This window comes from Phaseolus vulgaris, chromosome 5 (genome assembly GCF_000499845.2).
Source record: "Phaseolus vulgaris cultivar G19833 chromosome 5, P. vulgaris v2.0, whole genome shotgun sequence".
Classification (NCBI taxonomy): Eukaryota; Viridiplantae; Streptophyta; class Magnoliopsida; order Fabales; family Fabaceae; genus Phaseolus; species Phaseolus vulgaris.
Genome location: NC_023755.2, coordinates 5,398,818 through 5,414,025, shown reverse-complemented (window position 1 = coordinate 5,414,025; position 15,208 = coordinate 5,398,818). Strand labels below are relative to the sequence as shown.

The window sequence follows — 15,208 nt, the reverse complement described above, 5'->3', positions numbered from 1 at the left end:
TGAAAACGATTTATCACCCCCTCCCTTCCACACCCACCTATCCTCCTCTCCCAAAACCATCCTCGCCTCAAGTAAAGCCTGACTCAACTGAACTACCATAGGCTTTTCCCACTCGAGAAAAGGTCTGCGCCAAGCTAATTGCCACACCCAAACACCATCAGACCAATACCCAAGGTCGGCCACCCTAACTTTTTCGGCCGAGCATATAGAAAATAATCTCAGAAATACTCTCTGTTGGGTTTAATAGTGCCAAAGTTCAAGAGGGGGGTGAATTGACCTTTTAAAACTTTCTCGCAGAAACAGTGTTTAACACAGTTTACAGAAAATAAATCGATTTATGTGAAAATGAACAGATTTATTTTGGCACTGTTTGTGTTTGAAAAGCGTTTATACAGCAAGGTTAATCACAAATTATGAGTGTTCTTCTTGATATCAAACAGTTTTCCAGAAATTAAGAACAGTGAATCACAGAACAACAAGCTTCAATTTTAAGCAATTGATTAAGGTTCAATTAATAGCTTTGACAATTTCTTGAGCAACCTATCACAATCAATCTGTTCCAATGGCTTTCAACAAATTTTATATGTTCTTATCAGAAACAAACAACTTTTCCAGAAATTAAGAACAGGACCCAGAAAAAACAGATTTATTAATGAATGAACAGATTTATTTCTTTGCTGTTTTATCAATTATGCAGAGACTTAATTGCAGAGATTGAGAGAGAATGAACACGGGGCAGTTATACTGGTTCACTCAACTGAGCTACATCCAGTCTTCATCTAAAACCAAGGTGAAATTCACTAAATCACAGTACAAACAAACACAATTCCCACTGTTCTTGAAACCTACAAGAACTTAGGTACTCTTGCTGAAAAAACCTATTTCAGCTCACACACACTCTTCAAGAAAACCTATCAAGAAGAGTGTTCAACCAAACTATTACAAGAAATGAAAAGTGAAACGACTACACCTGATTGAGGATACAAAGATCTGCCTTAAACCAGTAGGCAAGATTGCTAGAACAGTAGCAGCACCTCACACCAAGCTTTTGGAATCAAACCAAGAACAAGCACTTTGTGATTTTCGAAATCTTTGAAGAACAAATGCTAATCCTTTGTAAACTCTTAATTCTCTGCTGTAAAACTTGTTTTTACAAATGTATGATCGATGTTTAAACTCAGAAACAAGTTTTCATTTTATAGAAAACCAACTTATAACAGAATTTTAAAAAACAGTTAAAGCTGTTATAAAATGAACAGATTGAAAATAAAATGAACAGATTTATTTTCAAAAAGCAGTTAGAGAAACTGTTAAGAGAGGAGACTTAGTCAACCATTCTGGTGCAGAGATAAAACTGAAAAACGTTTAAGCTTGACATGGCACCAGAGACAGAAAGAATCTATTCATTTACAGATGAACAGATTTATTTTTCAAAACGAAAACAAAAAAGCTTAACTATTTAAACACAGTCATTTTGAAAGGTAGAAGACTTAGTCAAAATACATGATGCACAAAATCTAATTTTCACAAGACTTAGCCAAGACATCAGTTTGAAAAAGAATCTGTTTATTTAGAAAAGAACATATTTATTTTTATGCAGTAAACGTGTTTTTTGTAAAACATGTGAAAAACAGTTTAAGAAAACTTATGCTTGTTCTTATCACATGGCCAGTGGTTATGAGGTGAGTTACTTAGCAAAAAGCCCACTCTTAAACAACCTCTAAGCACTACCTAAGACACACTTAAAGCAAAGCAAAATACACATGAAATGTACATAAAAGTCTTCATCAAACACATGTCTTGAAGGGGCAACAACCATCTTCAACACTCTCTTCAACGCACCACAACCGAGCCACCTGTCCTTCCAGAAATAAATTTCCTTTCCATCACCGACTTTCCACTCAAAACCATCTTCAAAACTTCTGCCCCACCCCTCTGAGGCCCAAATCTCTTTCAGGTCTTTCCACCAAAGAGAACACTTACTACTTTTACCTTCCCTTCTCAAACTTCTCCAACCACCATATTTAGAGATTAGAATCTCCTTCCAAAGACCACCCTTATCCGTACCCAGCCTCCAGATCCATTTTCCTAGCAAAGCCAAGTTAAAAAGTTTTAAATCAATGACACCAAGTCCCCCAAGTTCGCGAGGCTTACACACCTTTTTCCAAGAAGCCCAAACTATCTTCCTAAAACAATTTTACTAATGTATTTAGTATTTTATTCGATTCCAAGTGTCTACTCGTGAGTTGTTTTTCTTATACCTCTTAAACTAAGCTAACAAGAGATTAATTATAATTAAGCGAACTAACCAAGAATTCTAATTAAAAATAATAATTTAATTTCCAACAAGTGTTAAAAGACAATTCCTTTGACAAAAACTCAAATTCAAAAAGACCGGAAACTGCTAAAAAAATTGATGAACAAAACTTTTTGAATAAAACCTCATAATTCAATGGGAAATAACAAAGGAATCAACTTAAAATGTTTAGCCTTCTATGAGGAAGACGAAAGCAAAAGAAAAAAAAATCCAGGTCTAAGAGCATTATTTGGCTATAATTTTTCTTTTCTCTTGTTTCAAATTGTTAAGAAAATATCTTATTTCCCAATTAGTCCCATATACGATTCTCGTTTCTCTTCAAAATGTATTGTTCCAAAATTGATTTGAATTTGTGTATTGATTGTAATTTAATCCAATGCTACTGTGAGAGATATTAGAAGAATTTTATGAATAATATCTTCAAATGATATTTGTTCTATTTTATGCGTTTTACAAAGAAGCTTTTAATTGCATAATTTGAAAGAATCTCCTCGCATTTGTTTCGGTTCTTGCTTCCTCAAAATATAATAGAATATTCGAATCAATATGTTCCTTTCCCATAATGGAATATCTATTCGTAGACACTTCGAGCAGACTGTCTAATGGCTTTAAACACAAGGAGATTCTAGTTCTTTCGTAACTAAGCTTTCCAATATTAAAAGTGACATAACTCTTCACTCAGAAATATTTAACATTTTCACAAAAGATAACTGAATTTTAATCTCTCTCTTTAAAACAACTTTTTCAACATTAGATGCTCTAGGGAGATCGTCTAATGGGTGTATAGGTGACACCGTCTAATCCTTCTTCAACGAGACTTTCTGGACTTCAACACGTTGTAATTATTCATCTAAGTTATCATTAATAAAGTCCATAATCTTTGCAGATGGTCAACATCAAGATAAGAAAAAAATGTATTTAAAAACCTGATTTAAACTATTATTCTAATTGTGATCCAGTTTCATCCAATTATGTGAATCTCATAAAATAATGGATTTTACTCTTAATTACGGTCTAAGAAGCTAATGTTAGACTCTCTAAGAGTGGAAAAAATGTACTCATCACATTCACTTGTTTAGTTTTTCAGTTTTAATATTTTTTTTCTTCTCCTTTTCTCTTATGAAATGTCTCTTTGTCTTTTTTTTCTTCTATCTATTCATGGAGAACTAATTATTGATACTTTAATCAAGAACTTAACAAATTAAAATATTTGGTTTAGCTTTTTGAAAAAAAATTATTTGTATTTATTTTTAGTTCCCAAATTGTTGCATATTAAGAGATAATTATTCTGTAATTAAGTGTAGATTTCATTATCTATTTATTAGAACATATTTGATATCTTTTTGTGATTTGATTTGTATAACTTTCCTTACCTATTATTTCTTTTCTTAATTAGGTTATAAATAATCTATAAATTGAGACTCTAATCACATTTGTAAATACATAAATACTTCTCAGAAATATGTTTAATCTATTTCTTTCAACTTGCTATCAGAGTTGGATTCCGATCCAGGAACTTAATTAAATTTTTTCTTTTGGTCCCTTAGTATATTTTATAATAATAATAATAATTTATCTCTTTTACATCCTATAAAGATGTATCATGTCGATACAAATAATGGAAAACGTCCTATAATGATGTATCAAGTAAATACAAATAATGAAAGGCATTTAACACTAATCAATTCTCAAAACTAAAAATTCTATCATACATGGAACAACGCTATCAGGAATAGAATTGATTTTTTTTTTCTTTTTTTTATTTATCATCAATGAATAAATAAAATTTAAGCTAATTAATTTTTACGTAAAACATAAAATAGTTAATATTTTAGGTACCTAATTTGAAAGAAAGTAATTTTAGATATGCAAAATAATAATAATCATATATTGAGGACCTAAAACTTACTTTAAAAAATAAAAAATTATAAATTAAAATTAGTTTATACACAACTTAAAAACAAAATTTAAATAAACTATATGAGAAAACTTTTCGAAATAAATTTATGCATACAAATTTTAAATTAAAACCAAAATAATTTCGTTTTCACTTTTAAATGCTAAAGAAAATTGGTTCAATCATACTCTTATCAAAGAAACACTAATATCATTATTTAAGTAACCTCTCATGTATTAATTGAATTCTTTTTAGCTTATGAGAATCGATTATAGCATCAAACACTTTAAAATCAAAATAGGTGATTCATTACATATATTACTACAAGAAAATTACTAAATAGAAATCAATTTTATAGACAAAAAATAATTAGTTGCTATAGTGACTAAATTAGAAACCATTGTAGAGACTATTTTTAAAAAAAAAATTAGTTTCATTATTGGTAAATAGTTTTTAAAGGTTTTAACTAGCAATTCTAAATTTGGTAACAAAAAACCTTGGTTGCTAATTTAGAAACTATTTATCAATAATAAAAACTAATTTAAAAACTAAAATATTTTTAGTCTCTAAAATAGTTTCTAATTTAGTCAATATAGTAACTAATTAGGTTTGATTTCTAAAATTAATTTTTATTTAATGATTAATTATGTTTGATTTCTAAAATTAATTTCTATTTAATGATTTTCTTATTGTATTGTAGTGTATATAATCAAAGCACATATCTGATAGGAGAAATTACTATTGCATTAATAGGTTGAAGACAAAGTATTTCCATAACTCCAAAAAGAAAACTATGATAATGATGATTATATAAGACAAGAAATATACTTAGAAAAGTAAAAAAAAAATGTTCCTTTGTTTTTGATGGACATTCTCTTAAAAATGGCAATGATGGTGTGAAGAAAGTTATGAAGAGCATGTTATATATGAGAATTTCAACCGTGAGAGCCATTCCTCACAATTATCATTAGAATTCCTCTTGTCCCCAAATGATGGCAGGGCAATCATTTGATCTCTATCACTGATATCGCCACATTTTTCTCATGTCAAACTTTATGCTGTTTTCAGTAAACTCTCCACACTTCAACTCTGCAATTTTTTCACTCAAAAACTCTTCTTCTTCCCTTCCATCAGAAGATTCCACTGCCCATTAATTTGTTCTAACGGGGATTAAGGAAAGGTTCTTTGCACAATTCATTAAACAAAAAGGGGTTGTAATGAAGTAGGGTTTAGATTGGGGACCTCAATCTCTTCACTCACTACCCTATCTTTCTCCATTTTAATAATCTTGATCAATCCTTCTGTATTGATATCCCCTAGTGTCAAATTCAACTCATACAATAAATTTTATTCCGAATTATAATAAATTAAATTAAAATTTATTTTTTATTTTGATTCATTAAAAATTTAATTCAATCCATCATTTAAAACCTTTTATGGATGAATATGCAATCCTACTAAACCTGTATTTTTTGGGGATATATATATATATATATATATATATATATATATATATTAATTTCTTTACTTGTTTTTAGCTGTGTAGAGCTCATAACTGATTGGATGGTAAACACATTCTTGTTAGATGTTTTTTTAGGGTATGCAGAACTAAACCAATCTAGTGTAAAACGGTTGAAGTATCTTTACAATGTTTTACATTAATCTATTTATTCTTTTGTTGCTGATAAAAAATTCACAAAATAATATATTTAAATTTTTTTTTAGAAATAGTTTTAGTAAGAAAAATTAGAAATATATTTTCGAAAGCTTTTAGAAAAAGTTTAAGAAGGATGTAACAGTAAAAAAATATTTGATTAATTTTAATCTGTTTCATATATTGATAAAAAGGTTGATTGGATTTTGAGAAATATGAATGAAATAATTAGTTTTTTTTTATCAGCAATGAATTAATAAAAATTAAAAGAGACCCTTTAGGGATGTCCCAACCCGTATACATCAGACCTTAAAGTCTAGACTGTACGCATAAGCTAAATAGATTCTGCTAGACATAAAAGAGCCAACCTCAAATTTATGGTTTACTCATTTACCCCAACAGACAAAAACACCACAAAAGACCCTCACTCACCACCTAAGACAGAACCAAACTTAACCCTTATAGAAGACCACGAAAACCTCCACAGCACACCATATCAGCACTATATAAAACCACCAGCTCCCTCCACGCCAGAAAATATACGCTAAGTTAACGGTGTTGAGTAACACCCGTTCTCCACCGCAGGCTCTATACTCAACAGTCCCCCTGTAACTACCGCACACCAACCACGCAGCTGCTCATCCAGAAACAGTGGATACGGATAGGGAACCTGCTTAACTTCTTGTGCTTTGAATAAGACACCTGAAACTCCAGTCTGTTATAAAGTCTTTAAGCTTGCAGGCATTACCAGAGTACCTTAAGCAACTTACAACTCGGGACGCCCACAACCGATGCCCTCTACATTCACCTCGCCACGCAACGAGTTACCCATGCACATTGTCTCCGGCGACCACCGACTACGTCCATAAAGAGCACGCCACTTCTTCGACCACCGATCGACGATCATGTTAGCCTTTGCATCATTTCGACATCCACCGCCTACGCACACATTGAGATCGCCGTTTCATCAAGCGGTGATTCTGTTAACCTTGTATAATTTTGTCGACCACCGACTACATACATAGGGAGCACGCCGTTTCAAGTAGCTACGGCGACTACCGACTACTCACATATGGGGAACGTCGCTTCCTCGATCGGTGATCATATTGACCATCGCCGTTTTTTATAACCGGCGATCATGTTGAGCGTTGCCATCTACGATCGCCATCTGCACAGAAATGGAGTGCGCCGCTTCATCAACCGGCGATCATGTTGAAATCGCTGTTTCAATTACCGGCGATCATGTTGAGCTTTGCACAATTGGCGATCACCGACTACATACAAATGGGTCATGTCGCTTCACCGATCGACAATCAAGTTACCCTATGTAAAGCACCACTTCACCGACCGGCGATCATGTTGACTTGCATACCTTCAACGACATAGATTTGATTCTGTCTTTTATTTTGTTTTATTTTTGAAAAAATTAAATTAGATAAATTTACTTATGATGAATTCTTTTTACAAATATAGTATTTATTTTTTGAATGTCCTAATACTTTGCATATTTGGAGTTGGGTTTAACAAAAAAAATTTAATTCTCATTTTTCTAATGTGGATGATCTTCTTTCTGTTATTAAGAGCGATGATAGTCCTTTGATTAATTTGATTAAACTTGTTGTGATTACCTTCTCTATTTGGATGATATGGTGTATGAAAAATTATGCTAGATTTCAGGTTAAGATTGATCTTTCCATGGCCATCTCCATAATTAAGGATTTCACTTGCCTAGCGAGTAACTCGTCTAAAAGCTCTATGAGGAATGATATGTTTGACTTGAAGGTGCTTAAGTTCTTTGATATCAATACTTGGAGTGACAAATTTCTTCATCCTCTTCTTCTTGTTAGATGAGAGTTTCTTTCACTGAGTTGGGTTAAAATTAAGATTGATGGTGCTGCTAGGGGTTCTCATGGTTTTGCTGCTTGTGGTGGTATTTTTCGTGGGAGTATGGGGGGAGGGGGGGGGTATTGGTGGTTTCTCTGCTTTCCTTATTATCCAGACTGCTTTAGTTGCTGAGTTTTATGAAGTTATATCATATTTATGTTATTGAAGAAACTAAAAAGATGGGTCTTATTGGTTTATGACTTGAATGTGATCCTGTCTTGATTTGTATTGCATTTACTGTTAGGACCAATGTTCATTGGATTCTTCGTAATAGGTGGAACACTTGTCTTGATTATTGTGGAAAAATCAAGTTTATGATTTCTTACATTTTTCCTTAAGGAAATGCATGTGTTGACAAACTTGCTAACTTAGGGTATATTCACAAAGAGCAATTTCATTCATATAATAGACTTTCATCTAATCTTTTCTTAGAATTCTTTATTAATAAGTATAGATTACCTTAGTATCACTTTTCTTAGATTTTTTATATATGAATTTTGGTCTAGTCCTCCCATATTTGCTTGTATTTTATTTCTTTATTTCTTTTTCTTTTTTTAATAATAGTTTTTTTTTTCGTGTAGTGACAGATGATTGATTGTTGATACTTGATGTGTCAGCCTAGTTTAAATGTTAAGTTTCATAGTGATACTTAACGCGAGAGCTTTTTATTAAAAAAAAAAGTTATGAATTTTATATTAGAACTTTTGAATTAAGTTGATCACTTGCATTCAAATTTCAATCCACCTAATTGACATGGTTTTCTTTTAAATGTGTTAAACTACATCTCTATTGTGTGCTATATCAAATTATATATAAACTCACTGAGTTGTTTTTATTATTTTATAACATATACAGTTATTACACTCTGTGATCATGTTAATTAACTACACGTCAATGATAATGATGAGGAATATAAGTATTATTAAAAAGTGTCACAAATATAATCCTACCATCATTTGGAGTTGAACTCTTACAGTTAGCTTCACTCTTCAAGAAAAAAAAAAGAGATGAAAAAATTATCTCTGTTTTTTCACCCCTTGGTAAATAGTGCAACTGCATCACGAAACTTGTGCTTTAGGCATCAAATTTTGAAGTAAGATAAGAAATGTTTGCTCATGAATGGATGATTGTAAATTGAGTCTTGTGGCATTTAAACTTTAAGCCTGATTGTTGGGGGGAAATTAAGCTTAGTTTTAACTTATTTATTTAAATATAAATAAATTTAAATGTTAAAATCGAGGCATCCAATTTATTTTATTTATTAAAAGTGTTTTAAAATTTATTATTCGTTATATATACATATATATGATTCTTTATTAAAAAAACGTAATTTCTTAAATATTTGAAGAAGTGAATAAATATTTTCTTTGGAAGTATAAGTACTTTATTTAGTATATTTATATATTAAACTATTGTAAATTAAATGTGAATGTTCACAATAACGATATTATTCAAATCAATATTTATTTAAAATTTATAAGAGAAAATAATAAAAAAAGATATATTAATGCTTAAATTAAATAATGCGGGAAAGTAAAAGAAAATGATAAAATATTCAAAATAAATAACTAAAACAAATAAACTACAGTAAAATATAAAAAAAGTGATAAAATACTTGAAAATAATTGAAATATAAGTCTAATATCTATATATCACTAATTCTAACTAGTCATATATTAAGCACATATTGATTATAAGTAAACCTAAAATTAAAGTTTGAACTTGGTTTTTCATCAAAATAAATGAACTTAATAGTATTTAATTAACGACCTAAACTTGTTTATGACTTATTTATTCCTTTAGATTCCAACACTATAAGTAGTTAATTATAAAAACAAAAAGAAAACGGCATAAAATTATTCTCAAAGATCATACCAACTTTCTTGAAGATTTGATAGACCCACCTAAATGAATTTACCATAGGACACAATAATTTTACAAAGTCTAACGTGCAATTCTGAGTATATATAAATTATATTATTCATTCCTATGTGTTTCCCTGTTGTTGAAGTACACTTGTGTACGTATTTGTTACTCAAGATTTCTATTTCTTAAATTCATTTTATTTTATTGTCCGAGTACACTCAATTGTTATGAAAATCAAATTGCACTCGTGATTTATCTAGAAAATTGGTGAACACTTTTAAGTTCAGTCTAATTAAATCATATAGAACTAGATTATCATAGAATTGGCACCGATTAAATTAGTAAAAAACCCAGTCATAAACGGTTTAAACTGGTCAATAAATTTAATTAGCTTTTTTTTTTTTTTTTTTTTCAAAGTTTAGATTTGAATTTATTATTGATATTAAAGATAATTATTCGTGTATGTACTATACTTTAAATGTAAAAAATTTACATAATAGTATTTCATTTCTATTTATATATATTATTTAATTTTTATTATGGTTTATTTATGTTTCAAACTCTGAAATTTTTAGTAATTCAGATTTCAGCATCTAACATTTAAAAATAAAATAGTTTTAGTACCCACATATTAAATTTGATGAATTAAAACTATATTGGTTAGATTTAGGGATTTAAAGTTTAGGGTTTAAGATTTAGAATTCTAAAACTCTTTCTAACTCTTCGAATTTAAACATGAAAATCATATTTTCAACATTTTAAAGAACTAGAATATTTTTTCTAAATTTGGGAATCAAAATTAGAATTACTAACTTAAAAACAAAAGATATAACTAAATTTTTTATTAATATGAATTTGACTAATTTAACTACAATTTCACTATTGAAACTTAAATAAAAATATCTATAATTAGTTTCATTTTCTTTCCACTTTAAAATATTTATTTTTTCTTTGTTAACAAGGAGTATTTATTATAATATCAATTCATACTTTATAAATATATATAAACTGTAAAATTAATTAAATTTAAAGTCTATTTTATAATATTTATATTCCAATATTAGAACCATAGGAGTTTGAAAAACGAATAATAAGTTAAATTCTTTGGCATTTGTGTTTCTAAGATACAGAATGTGACTCCTTGTTAGAATTGAAGTTGTTATTTTAAAAACATTGAATAATGATATGTGTTCCTGCTAGGGAGATGAGACCTAGAGAACTATTGACTAGCTTCGTCTCCCTAATTTCTATTGGGCGATTGATTTACACTTCAGCCTACTCCTTCGGGTCTCGGGTACTTGATCACTCTATTTCCTGGGAACGCCGAATGGGGGTACCTGCAGAAGACATTCCGACGTTCAAGTTAGCAAAGGGTATTCGACACTTGGTTGTTAGAGTAAAATAATTAATGACATACCTTATTGGACTGAATTATTGAAGTGAGTCGTACTTAGAGGTGTATTATCTAATTCATAATAATAGTTTAGCTTTGCTGACCTGGATTAAGCGTTAATGGACCGAAGGAGTCGGTCATTCTACATGAACGTGTATCATTCAGTCAACTCGACTGTGAGCCTAGTGTTAACCGTTCGGTCCATACCAGTAGAGTATGGTATGTGGGCATGAAAAGGAAAGTGCATAGTGATTTTGAAATAGCAAATAGGAATGGTGAGTGTCATGGGTAGAAAGACACTCAATTTGACCTTGGAGGAACAACAATGATGAGTGAAGCTGAAGTTTCAAGTCCAGCTCATTTCTCAAAACGTGATTTGCTTAGGTTAACCAATGGGGACGTTTCATAATTCTTTCATCCTTTTTTACCTTTTTTTATTTTATTCAATTTATTTCTTGTCGGTTTCTTAAATAGGCATGTCACGATTTGACTATTCATGGACAACACAAGTTAAGTAGCTGGCAAAGGAATAATCTATAAGACCTTTTCCAAAATTCTAGTTTAGACAAATTTCTTCTTAAATATTTTTAAAAAATAGATTAATATTTTCACAAATTAAAATTAACTTATGTATAAGTTAATTTATAAAGCTTCTTTAAAAATTATTTCTTTTTATATATAAACTAATTTTAATTTTTTTGAGAATTTTTTTCCTAAAGCTCCTTAAAATATGTCTAAATATAGCAATAGAAATTGTGTTTCTACTTTTCATAAAATGTTGGGTAGATATATGCATGTTACCTATTAATTAGATTTTTTGTTTGTATAATTACACTATGCTTTTAAGAAAACGTACTCAAGTATAAAAATACTTATTAAAAACTTAAAATCTATTTGAACAAGTTTCTCTATAAACTTCTTTTAATAAAAACAAGAGAAAAATTTAAATTAGCTTAATCATAAATTAAAGCTAACTCATGCATAAGTTAATTTATAAAAACTTTCGTATATTTTAAAAAAACTTATTTTTTAATATATTTAATTTAATTTTAGTTTATATAAAAATTTTATTATTAAATTTTTTCTTTTATCTTTTTCTCTTAAAATATTTAATAAAAAAACTTGTCTAAACATGCTAGATAGACTTATAGGCATAGGGAATTGATTTTAGTGAGAACCATTGATGTTTTATTGCATGGACTCTAAAAATAAAGTTTGTTCAACATACAGTTAAAATTATTTGTATTTATTTTTATTTAGTTGTGTGAAAATTTATATATATATATATATATATATATATATATAAAAGAATAAGAAAATTCGGAATTTTATTATGTATCTCACCTTTTACTTTTCTTCCAAAACCCAATGCAATTAGTCCTTCTCACACATTTTTTTTTTCCATTCTTTCACGTTTCAAACTAGGGAAAAGAAGAAAAGTGAAGTTTTCCTTTCTGATTGATGTGTTCCAAACATATCGTAAGAGTTTATAACAACAGTGAGAAAAACACCCTTTTCTCATTTTTATCCATGCATCCCATTTGTTTGATTAAATGCCTAAACAATTTGGAAAATGGGTAAAGTACGCTATCACAGTGTCTCCTCTTCTCCCAAAAGTCTTAGTGCACATTTGTTGCCCTTTGGATAAATGATAGGAAAGATCGATTCTTGCACCTGTCTCCCCACTCTACCAATTAACCTTCCCTTTCACTCCTGACCCCACCAATACATTTGCACAATGAGTCAGAGTTTTGATACCATAGGGTCTAGGCCCCACACATGTACTATATCACCTCCCAGGTCTTCATTTATAAATGAGCTGTTGCAAAATCCCAAGTGCTCAGTGTAGAGAGAGTGTTTCCACAGAACTTAGTGATGGGCCACCGTTGCTGCAGCAAACAGAGAATCAAAAGAGGACTGTGGTCTCCTGAAGAAGATGAAAAACTTGTCAGATATATCAACATACATGGACATAAAAGTTGGAGTTCTGTGCCAAAATATGCAGGCAAGCATTTCCTTCTTCTTGTCTGTGTTGTTTTTGTGATGATGAACAAATAAAAGATGATGTTGTGGTTTGCTGATTATGTGCAGGATTGCAGAGATGTGGCAAGAGTTGCAGGTTGAGATGGATTAATTATCTTAGGCCGGATCTGAAGAGGGGTTCCTTCACTGCTGAAGAAGAGCAGATCATAATTGATATTCATAGAATTCTTGGAAACAGGTAAAGGAGATAAATTTCAAGCACATAAAATATGAGAATAAAAGTAGTAAGAGGGAAACATTAAACTTAATAGACTAAAAAGAAATGTATTATATGAGAGCAGTATTATTTTGTTTTACAAGATTTTGCACACAACCAAGGATTAAGGAACCGCTGATCAGATAGATGAATATACCCTTTTGATATCCGTAGTCATGGCCTTAATCTAATCATCAACTCAACAAATCTTTGTCAAATTTTCCTTCATCTTCACATGTTAAATTTTATCACAAGATTACATTTAAATTGTTTCTATCTCTCTCTTGATAGACATTAAAAAAATAAGATATGCTTAATGTGTATGCGAAAAGAGAAAAATCCAAAGTTATAACACGATTTATCGCATACAGAAGAGGAAGTAGATAATTCAGTGCAAGGGCTTGCCTATTCATCCATGCATGTGTTATTGGTATACTGCAGATGGGCACAAATTGCTAAACACCTACCAGGAAGAACAGACAACGAGGTCAAAAATTTCTGGAACTCATGCATAAAGAAGAAGCTCATTTCTCAAGGGTTAGATCCACAAACCCACAATCTCCTATCTTCTCATAGAAGAAGCTCAGCATCTACCATTTCCAATATGCATCAAAATTCCAATTCCATTTTCATTATGAGTTCACACACACCAAATGCACCAGTGAAAACTACTTTTCAAACCTTTTCTTCATTACCTAAACCTCCACCAAACATCGTTCAAACTCCCTCCAGCTTTGTTACATCTGAATATCAAACATCACCTATTATTTCAAATAAATTTTCATCCGATTGGCCTTGTGAACTATTAATGGACAACGCCTCCAACATTTGTTCACCTTCATATATGAACCCCACTGCAGTAGAATTGTCGAACAATGAAAGCGTTGCTAATTGGGTTTCAAGAGTTAATGTTGATGATTTCAGATCTCAAACACTAGAAGAGCGAACACAAGTGCTGGTGCAGCAAGAGAAGGACAAGATTTGTGAGGATATGGGAACTGATGTGAGAGAAGCTAACAAGGGCTATCTTGAAAGCAGTGCTTCTTTCGAGAGTTCTAACTTTGATTTTGGCTTGTTGGAGAGTGTACTTTCCTCCGAATTTATCTCTCATGATCTCAGTTGTATGGATGAACTTGCATGGAACTTTTAGACCATGCTTCAAATGTATTCATCCTTTATGTATATTACAAAGCAATTAGTTTCGTTCGCACATACGAGTATGATGTGAATGCAATATATCGGAAAATCTGAAATATATGGTAATCTTGCGTAGACTGAGACTTGTTGAAGTAGAAAAGAATGAAATTGCATGTCATAGAATTTGAAAATGGTTTGGTGGTAGAAGAATAATGGGGTCTTGAGTCTTGGTTTTTCTTGTGGTTTCTTGTTAAAAACCAAACCTACTTGGAAGAAACAGCAAGCATTCTTAATGCAAATCTTGGTTCTTACGTCCCTTATTTGTTTAACTGTTTAATCATAGTTTCAATCAGGTGAACATCAGAAGAGAAATGAATGTCTTGGGACTTACAGCATCATAATCCATTTGTAATTATCCAAATTACTATAATTATTGATTATTGATGGTTCATTTTGAATGATCTTTTAATGCCGTTTTTTATGATGATGTATATATAGTATTTGTTTCAATGCAAAATGCTTCTAAAGAGTTTAGTATTACTATTCCATTATAAATACCTTGTAAGCATCAAAATTATTAATTAATCCTTTTATTATTCCACTATAAACAAGGATATAAAATCTTTAAGAAAATAGTAACCATAACAAAGTTTTATTTTACTAGATGAGATGGACTAAATGAATCATGCAACGTCATTCAAAATGGTTAAAAGTCACAGTTTTAGTAGAGTATTATTTAGCGTGAAATCTCTCCTAACAATATCTTATATTGTACTGTTGACCTTTCTCCTTTTCTTTTTACGAGACTAAAAATGACACCA

General features: G+C 30.4%; 1 protein-coding gene across 1 annotated transcript; it reads left to right on the top strand.

Moving 5' to 3' along the window:
• Nucleotides 1-12,859: 12,859 nt before the first annotated feature.
• Nucleotides 12,860-14,538, top strand: LOC137836226 (myb transcription factor 42). The gene is made up of 3 exons (XM_068645068.1): nucleotides 12,860-13,016; nucleotides 13,103-13,232; nucleotides 13,692-14,538. Exons 1-3 carry the CDS (start codon nucleotides 12,887-12,889, stop codon nucleotides 14,398-14,400), a joined length of 969 nt encoding a protein of 322 aa, XP_068501169.1. The 5' UTR covers nucleotides 12,860-12,886; the 3' UTR covers nucleotides 14,401-14,538.
• The last annotated feature ends 670 nt before the right edge of the window (nucleotides 14,539-15,208 follow it).